Here is a 9,805-nt window from a genome sequence, read left to right as displayed (position 1 = left end):
ATAATAAAAGTAAAATAAATATATTAGGCAACATGCTGCTATGTGATCTTCTTCTGTTTTATCATTAGGCCTACGTTTTAATGTTCTTATTAGCCTACCAATATTATAATTCCTGTGCATCAAACATCTCCATTTCCACCAAAATAACAATATTTGCTTGATCAACCACTGGAAGTTGTGTGTACGCATGGTCTGAGATTTGCGTGGAGATGCACACACTTTCTCTTCAAGTTCAAGATGTATAAATACCAACCTTTAGAGTTTAGGTTTAGAGTATTTTTTGTGCACATGACCCTTTGATAAATGAGGCGCCAAGGCAGATGTGTGTGTGTGTGTGTGTGTGTGTGTGTGTGTGTGTGTGTGTGTGTGTGTGTGTGTGTGTGTGTGTGTGTGTGTGTGTGTGTGTGTGTGTGTGTGTGTGTGTGTGTGTGTGTGTGTCATGTCCTGGCCAGTATAGGGTTAATTAGTATTGTAGTTTGGTCAGGACATGACAGAGGGTATTTGTTTTATGTGGTTCGGGGTGGTGTATTTTTGTTGAAGGGCATTTGGTTTAAGTATTCCGGGGGTTTTGGGTACTGTTTGGTGTTCTGGTATTCTATGTCTAGTCTAGTATGTCTGTTTCACATTATTTATTCTACTTCTCTTAAACTCTGCCGGAAGCTATGCCCTGAGTAACACATCTAACCAGACAGCTGAGGCTTACAAAGCTTAGACCACACAGGCCCTCTTCAACTGAAACAACCAGCCTATCAGCAGCTACCTAAACAGGAACCGAGAGTATTCTGTGTGTGTGTGTGTGTGTGTGTGTGTGTGTCATGTCCTGGCCAGTATAGGGTTAATTAGTATTGTAGTTTGGTCAGGACATGACAGAGGGTATTTGTTTTATGTGGTTCGGGGTGGTGTATTTTTGTTGAAGGGCATTTGGTTTAAGTATTCCGGGGGTTTTGGGTACTGTTTGGTGTTCTGGTATTCTATGTCTAGTCTAGTATGTCTGTTTCTATGTCTGGTTAATTGGGGTTGGGACTCTCAGTTAAAGGCAGGTGTTGTCTATCTGCCTTTGATTGAGAGTCCCATATATGAGGGTGTGTTTGTGTTTGATGTTGTGGGTGATTGTTCTGTGTTCAGCCCTAGGCTTTGCCAGACTGTTTTGTTGTTCGTTCGTTTTGTTATTTTTGGAGTGTTCTTTTGATAATTAAATAAAAGTCAAAATTAGCATACACGTACCTGCTGCATTTTGGTCCTCTTTCACCGACGACAGTGTGTGTGTGTGTGTGTGTGTGTGTGTGTGTGTGTGTGTGTGTGGCTTGATGGAGACCCCAGGGGCAGGTTTGATTTGGCAACAGGCCCTGGTATAGTATAGTATAGTATAGTATTGATGAGCCTACTGAGGAGAGACAGCTACATGAGTCTTTGGACCAATAAGGCCAAGACATTGAATGAATCGCATCTGTTAAACTCGCTCCCATCACACTCATCCTTGTTTAGGGTCAATGGAAGGAGGATGGAGAGGGATATCCACAAATAGACATAGACAGAGAGAGAGAGAGAGAGCAAGATGGAGAGAGATCTTTAAAAAGAGTTGGTGTGAGGGTGGATGTCTGTGTAAAGACAGATCTTTTGGATCAGTTCAGTCACTAAATTGTATTATACAGCACCAAATGAACTCACATTATTTATTCTACTTCTCTTAAACTCTGCCGGAAGCTATGCCCTGAGTAACACATCTAACCAGACAGCTGAGGCTTACAAAGCTTAGACCACACAGGCCCTCTTCAACTGAAACAACCAGCCTATCAGCAGCTACCTAAACAGGAACCGAGAGTATTCTGGGGACTTATTAACAAGAGGCTGAACAGAGAGTGAGATAGAGACCTTTGTGGTTGTGAGGTCTGGGGTCCACTCCCCAACCAAGACTTCACAAAACGGGAAAAATACTGAATTGAGACTGCACGCAGAATTCGTCAAAAATATACTCAGTGTATGATGTAAAACACAAAATAATGCATGCAGAGCAGAGTTAGGCTGATACCCGCTGTCACGTCCTGACCAGATCAAGCAGCGGAGTAAGGAGCAAGGGGAATTCGATATGGACTGGCGGGAGAAATGGACGTGGGAGCAGATTCTGGCCGGAGAGGGCCCATGGAGGAAGTCTGGTGAGGACCGGGAACGCTACCGGGAACACGACTGGCGTTTAAGCCCGAGAGGCAGCCTCAAGAATTATTTTGGGGGGGGCACATGGGTAGTTTGGCTGGGCGAGGATTGAGCCCCAGGCCAAATCCCCGTACCTTTTCTGGGCAACCAGTGAATGGACAAGTCCCATGCTTCGGGGTAATGGGTACTGTGGCGAGGCCAAGTATTTTTAGGCCGGTACGCGCAATACCAGCGCCCCGCATTTGCCAGGGGGAAGTGGGAATCCAGCCAGTAAGAGCGATGCCAGTTTTGCGCTCGATACCACCAGTACGCCTCTACAGTCCAGTGCGTCAGCCCAGTCCGACTCGTCCTGTTCCCGCTCCCCGCACTAGCCCTGAGGTGCGTGTTCCCAGGCTGAGACCTCCAGTACCAGCACCACGCATCAGGCTTCCAGTGCGTTAGCCCAGTCCGACTCGTCCTGTTCCCGCTCCCCGCACTAGCCCTGAGGTGCGTGTCCCCAGACTGGCACATCCAGTACCAGTACCACGCATCAGGCTTCCAGTGCGTCAGCCCAGCCTCGAGAGTTCGGCAACAGTGCGCAGTCCAGAGTATCCAGCAACAGTGTGCAGTCCAGAGTATCCGGCAACAGTGTGCAGTCCAGAGTATCCGGCAACAGTGTGCAGTCCAGAGTATCCGGCAACAGTGTGCAGTCCAGAGTATCCGGCAACAGTGTGCAGTCCAGAGTATCCGGCAACAGTGTGCAGTCCAGAGTATCTGGCAACAGTGTCCAGTCCGGAACCGAGGGAGTCTGCCTGCGACCCGGAACCGAGGGAGTCTGCCTGCGACCCAGAACCGAAGGGGTCTGCCTGTGACCCAGAACCGGGTGAGTCTGCCTATGACCCGGAACCAAGGGAGTATATCAGCAACCCGGAACTGAGTAAGTCTGACAATCCGGAACTAGATATGATTAACTGTATATCGAATAAGTCTGCCTACAGTGTGGAACGGAAGAGGTCTGCCTACGATCCGGAACAATGGGAGTCTGCCTACGGCCCGAAACTAAACAAGTTTGTCTGCATTCTGGAGGACAGTAGGCTGGAGCCTGAAGCACCACCTGTATAGGTGGGTTGGGGAGGGGGGGTGTAGCACAAGTGCCGTCGGTGACGGCAGCCACCCTCCCTTCCCTCCCTTTAGTTTAGGGGGATTTTTTGTTGTTGTTGTTGTTTTTTTATTTTTGGGGGGGGGGGGGGGGGGGGGGGGGGGGTGGTACTGTCACGTCCTGACCAGTATAAGGGTTATTTGTTATTGTAGTTTGGTCAGGACGTGGCAGAGGATATTTTGTTTATGTGTTTCGGGGTGATGGTTTATGTAGTAGGGTGTTTAATTTATTTTTTCCGGGTTTTTTGGTCACTGCTCTATGTTAGTCTATTTCTATGTCCTTTCTAGTTAGTCTGTTTCTATGTTTAGTTAATTGGGGTGTGGACTCTCAATTGGAGGCAGGGGTTGTCTAGTTGCCTTTGATTGAAAGTCCTATATATTAGGGTGTGTTTGTGATTTGTGGGAGGTTGTGCTTGTTTAGCTGTCTATGCCTGACAAGACTGTATTTCGTCGTTCATCATTTTTTGTGATTTTTGTATACGTGTTGGTTTGGTATTCCTTCTTTCTCCTATTAAAAGAAGATGAGTATACAACCCGCTGCGTTTTGGTCCTCCATTCCAGACGACAACTGTTACACCCGCTAATAATCCAAATCCAGAAAAGAGACGTCAAATTCTTCAACCACCTAAAAAGAAGCGATTCCCAAACCTTCCAAAACAAAGCCATCACCTACAGAGAGATGACCCTGGAGAAGAGTCCCCTAAGCAAGCTAGTCCTGGGGCTCTGTTCACAAACACAAACAGACCCCGCAGAGCCCCAGGACAGCAACACAATTAGACCCAACCAAATCATGAGAAAACACATATAATTACTTGACACATTGGAAAGCCTTAACAAAAAACCAGAGCAAACTAGAATGCGATTTGGCCCTAAACAGAGAGTACACAGTGGCAGAATACCTGACCACTGTGACTGACCCAAAATTAAGGATATCTTTGACTATGTGCAGACTCAGTGAGCATAGCCTTGCTATTGAGAAAGGACGCCGTAGGCAAACCTGGCTCTCAAGAGAAGACAGGCTATCTGCACACTGCCCACAAAATTAGGTGGAAACTGAGTTGCACTTCCTAACATCCTGCCAATTTTTATAAATTCCCATATCTATTGGGTGAAATACCACAGTGTGCCATCACAGCAGCAAGATTTGTGACCTGTTGCCACAAGAAAATGGCAACCAGTGAAAAACAAACACCATTGTAAATACAACCCATATTTATGTTTAATTATTTTTTTGTACTATTTGCACATCGTTACAACAATGTATACAGCCATAATATGACATTTGAAATGTCTCTATTCATTTGGAACTTTGTGAGTGTAATGTTTACTCTTCATTCTTTATTGTTAGTTTCAATTTTGTTTATTATCTATTTTTTGATTGATTGAAATTTTATTTCACCTTTATTTAACCAGTTAGGCCAGTTGAGAACAAGTTCTCATTTACAACTGTGACCTGGCCAAGATAAAGCAAAGCAGTGTGACAAAAACAACACAGAGTTACACATGGGATAAACAAACATACAGTCAATAACACAATAGAAAAATCTGTATACAGTGTGTGCAAATTAAGTAAGGAGGTAAGGCAATAAATCGGCCAATAGTGGCGAAGTAATTACAATTTAGCAATTTACACTGGAGTGATAGATGTGCAGATAAGGATGTGCAAGTAGAAATACCGGTGTGCAAAATAGCAGAAAAACAAATATGGGGATGAGGTAGGTAGTTGGTTAAATGGGCTATTTACAGATGGGCTGTGTACAGCTGCAGCGATCGGTAAGCTGCTCTGACAGCTGACGCTTAAAGTTAGTGAGGGAGATAAGAGTCTCCAACTTCAGTGATTTTTGCAATTCGTTCCAGTCATTGACAGCAGAGAACTGGAAGGAAAGGCAGCAAAAGGAGGTGTTGCCTTTGGGGATGACCAGTGAAATATACCTGTTGAAGCGCGTGCTACGTGTGGGTGTTGCTATGGTGACCAGTGAGCTGAGATAAGGCGGAGCTTTACCTAGCAAAGACTTAAGGATGATCTGGAGCCAGTGGGTTTGGCGACGAATATGTAGCGAGGACCAGCCAACGAGAGCATACAGGTCGCAGTGGTGGGTAGTATATTGGGCTTTGGTGACAAAACGGATGGCACTGTGATAGACTGTATCTAATTTGCTGAGTAGAGTGTTGGAGGCTGTTTTGTAATTGACATCGCCAAAGTCAAGGATTGGTAGGATAGTCAGTTTTACGAGGGTATGTTTGGCAGCATGAGTGAAGGAGGCTTTGTTGCATAATAGGAAGGCAATTCTAGATTTAATTTTGGATTGGAGATGCTTAATGTGAGTCTGGAAGGAGAGTTTACAGTCTAGCCAGACACCTAGGTATTTATAGTTGTCCACATATTTTAAGTCAGAACCGTCCAGAGTAGAGATGCTAGTCGGGCGGGTAGCGATCGGTTGAAGAGCATGCATTTCGTTTTACTATTATTTAAGAGCAGTTGGAGGCCACAGAAGGAGTGTTGTATGGCGTTGAAGCTTGTTTGGAGGTTAGAGAGAGAGAGAGAGAGAGAGAGAGAGAGAGATGAAATACTGCAGATATTTTTAGATTGTGCTTGCATGCGCCAGAAGAAGAGCCAGTGATAATGGGCCCTCCCCGGACTGACATATCCTCCTGAGCATAAGACTCACTGGCTTGATTAACATAGCAGGGCTGCTGGTTCAAACAGATATCCATGTGCAAATTGTGGACTTAATATATAAATAAAAAAATTGTAAGAAATGGCCAAGTCTGAAAAAGTGCTATTTCTGCTCTCATAGCTGCAAGTGCATAGTGTATCTAGCTGTCTACCTAGAATGGAAATCTCTGAACAGTTGTTTTGATTCGGTAACTTTCGTCCTGTTGATGTTTTTGATGTTTACTGCAGCATCAATCTACAGAGGTGTAGGAAAGGTTGCATTGCCTGGCAACAGCGAAATTAGACTATTCCGAGATTACTGTCATAAACTAGTCACTATTTTCTCTGCTTCCGTTTCCTCGCCTTAACTTCAGCAGCTCTTGCACTCCATCACATGGGCAGGTGAAACAGAGAGAGACAGAGGAACAGGCAGAGTTCTTTGACGTCACAGGCACAAACTGGGGCTATAAAAAGCCACCTGCCAGTACATACAGTATAAAACACGGTGAAGACCGAGAAAAGCTTCTGAAAATATCGGTTATATATCACCCTTTAATTCTGTGTGTGTGTGTGTGTTAGTGTGTGTGTGCTTGCGTGCACATCTGTGTGTGTGAGGGGGATCTCTCACCACTTCTGGAAGCAGCTTGGTGGCCAGGTCATGGATTGCTTTTCCTAGAATACACAGGGAGGACAAGATGAAGACCACCCCAAGGACCACGCACGCTCTGTGGACAGACAGAAATCAAGTCTTAGGGCTTCTTCCATTGTCGTCCTCCAGTAAAATTGGAAGCAAAAATGTTCACAAAAACATATTTTTGAATAAATGTTTAAGTTTTTTTTTGCTGCACCTCACCGTGGTACACTTAAATAGATGTATTGGTTCTCCAGGGAGCCATAAACTGTTTGTGAATGCTACTTTAACACAGGTGTAATCAGGCATAGAGAGGCAGGGGAGATCTGTTCCAATGAAATAAAAGTGAAAAGCGTCTGTTCTCTGGGTTCCTGGCTACGGTTACAGTAGCAGCTTCACAGCTCAGTACTTTGGCGCCAGAGAAAGATGTTTGCTTCCTCTGCCATTTCTTCCCCATTTATCTCTCATTTTGACACTTCCGCAAAGGAGGAATGAGAATGTCTCCATCCATCCATCCCTCCCTCCCTCCCTCCACCTCCATTCCCCCCTACAGCAGGCGGGCATAAGATGGATGGTAGATGGGCGGCATTGTCCTTTATCATTGTAGCGCCTGCAGTGCTGAGGAAGTAGCTGTGACATGCCAGAACAAGGCCGTCAACCAGGAACAAGATGTAAACTAGGACGAACCCCTGTATTACTGTGGAAGATGTACTGTATCATTGTACACTGGGAGATATACTGTACCTGGATGTGGCTGCCTGGACTAAAAATACATTTAATGTCTCAACAGCTCAATAATGTAACGTATGAGACACACTGATATAGATTCAAGCCAAAGGGAATGTACAAGGCAGGTTTCTGAAGATAATAACCCAGTAGGCTACTAGGGGAGAGAGAACTGTTGTTATGGTGGTGCACATGGGATGTTCTAATAGGGGACACCATGCAACCTGTATGTTCAATGAGATGAATATGAATTTTGTGCCCATTTTACTCACATGTACTCCCTATGGGCGGAGTGGACAGCTGCGGCATTGCTATAGCGCCACAGCACGATAATTGAAGATAGCACGTCCAACGTGGCGTCAAACTGCAAAGACAGACAATCTGCTATTAGGCCTCCAGTGGGGATACATCAAATAGTAAAAAAGTATATAGTACAGTACATGCAGGAAAACACTCAACTCTAGTCCCACCTCCCATTCCCCCCTACTTAAACTCCATATGCTCTACTAACCGACTACGCTGGTTACTGAACAGTAGGATAAAAATCAACATTCAAGTCTGTCAATTTAAAATAGAGATATCTGCCTCAAATAACCCCGTCCGCCGATGTCGCACTTCCACACCTGTGGTGAAAAGTGACAGAGCTAGAGCGGTGTATGTCAGACCATGAGACAAGCAGAAAATCGGTCTTCTCACAAAATTGTCCGGAGTGTCCGAACGGTTTGGCCTACAAACTATTATGACCCCTCTATAGACATGGCCTTAACAGCTCCTCATTGGTTCATTATCACCCATGTCTAATATGCTGACTCTCTCTAGTAACCTGTCCTCGTTTCCCTGACACGACATGATACCTTCTTTTATAGCATTCTAGAGCTTCCCACAGTATCTGTGGGGATATTTCTGTTATCACACAGTGTTCTGATGTGCTCTCATGCTTCCCTGGCTGTTACCAAGGAAACAAAGGCAGACAACTTGAATCTGATCCCAACCAGAGTTAATAAATGAACACCATGACTTTATGACTAATTAATAAGTATAAATGGAACTCACTGCAAATCCAAATGCTGATGCGCTGTGTCTCATGAATGAAACAGCTAGAGAGAAAGAGAGAGAGAGAGAGAGAATAAATTAATGCCCGAGGAACAAAATACAAAGGATTCTAACAACAAAAGTAATGATAACAGCAACATCCATGTAAATATTGCTCTTTCAAACACAGACAAACACAGACGCACACAAATCCTTTTTGTTATGTAATAGTTTACGATTTTCCAGGTTCAAAGATCAAAACACTGATAACCTATTCTGTTTGTACATAATTCATTTTATCAGCACACCTTAAAGAGTAGCTTGAATTGGAGGAGAATTATTCAGAGATTAGCACTATACTGTAATAATCTTTGAGGAAAAAATGGTATGGATTTAAACAGCTATAATCCTACACAGGGAAGGTTTGAAAGGCATAGAGGATAAAGATCTGTTAACACGTTCCATTTGATTTCTCCTCAATACTGGACTGTTAGAGTTGAGAATGTAACAGAAGATTATCCATTAAAGCATCTAATACATTCGTAGCATTTGACTCATCAGGCACTTAATGGTTATAATAACAAGCTTGAGTCATCTGATTCTGGCCCAAATTCTCCATATTCTCTCCATCCGTTTCTGTTCATTCTGTCCTTGTGAAGCTGGGGGGCTTTTAAGTTTCCTCTGTGATGTGTTCGTTTTCAGGGCGGTAACAGTCCCACGGGGCGCCCTGTCGCTAGGCAGATCACCATGGAGACGGGCAATCTGAGTGCGAGCTGAGCTGGAGGAGAGTTTCAACAGGGCTTTTATCTCAGTCTCTCTATCTTTGATTCACCAATCAATGGCTGCCATGGAGACTATGATGTGACCTCTCTGGTCTAGGTCTTAAAAGGCTTAAAAAGGGTCTGTGGCGTAGGGGACCATGGTGACAGACAGACCCATGACACGTGATGCTAAGACGCTCTGGCAGACTGGCACCACATTAGAACTACCAACTTCCTCTTATCCCCTCAGTCAACACCGTAGGCCGGGTCGATGCAAATAACACAAACAAAAAAGGGATCTGCGGGACAGTCGGACAGTCCAACAGTCAAGTGAGAGAGAGGAAAAAACAGGCTCACTCCTGGTGACAGCTGGTCTGCTAGCTGCGGCAGCAGTACAGCGTGAAGCAGGATGAGTGGATCTGCTGGCCGTACTGTCAGCATCCAGTCCTGTACAGGGAGCCCTTAGGTTGTTCTCTTCCCAAGCCGTCTGGAGGCTGGATCAAGGCACCAGGACGCCAGCCAACACAGCCTGCCAAGGGCTGCCAAAGCTCCGCACTCTCTTCTCCCAGACCAGGGATGTATCCCAAATGGCACCCTATTCCCTACATAGTGCCCAGAATGTTAGTCTGCCCTGCAAGCACAGCACCCACACTAACAGACAGACTCACTACTATTGGCACTGAACCATGCAGCCACATACATAAATGCACT

The 9,805-nt window shown here is 45.0% G+C and overlaps 1 protein-coding gene across 1 annotated transcript in view; it reads right to left on the bottom strand.

Annotated features, from left to right (window-relative positions):
- The window catches only part of LOC115160870 (transmembrane protein 163-like), a 13,807-nt gene extending 5,148 nt beyond the window's left edge, over positions 1 to 8,659 (bottom strand). Inside the window, exons 1-4 of the mRNA XM_029711355.1 lie at positions 8,642 to 8,659; positions 8,355 to 8,398; positions 7,574 to 7,665; positions 6,573 to 6,669 (exon numbers count right to left, since the gene is read on the bottom strand). Coding sequence (XP_029567215.1) covers positions 6,573 to 6,669; positions 7,574 to 7,665; positions 8,355 to 8,387 — 222 coding nt within the window. The 5' untranslated portion in view covers positions 8,388 to 8,398; positions 8,642 to 8,659. The remainder of the gene's footprint in view (positions 1 to 6,572; positions 6,670 to 7,573; positions 7,666 to 8,354; positions 8,399 to 8,641) is intronic.
- Positions 8,660 to 9,805: the final 1,146 nt, after the last annotated feature.

Source organism: Salmo trutta, chromosome 24, assembly GCF_901001165.1.
Source record: "Salmo trutta chromosome 24, fSalTru1.1, whole genome shotgun sequence".
Classification (NCBI taxonomy): Eukaryota; Metazoa; Chordata; class Actinopteri; order Salmoniformes; family Salmonidae; genus Salmo; species Salmo trutta.
Note: the sequence above shows the minus strand (reverse complement) of the source record. Positions and strands in the feature narration are given on the sequence as shown.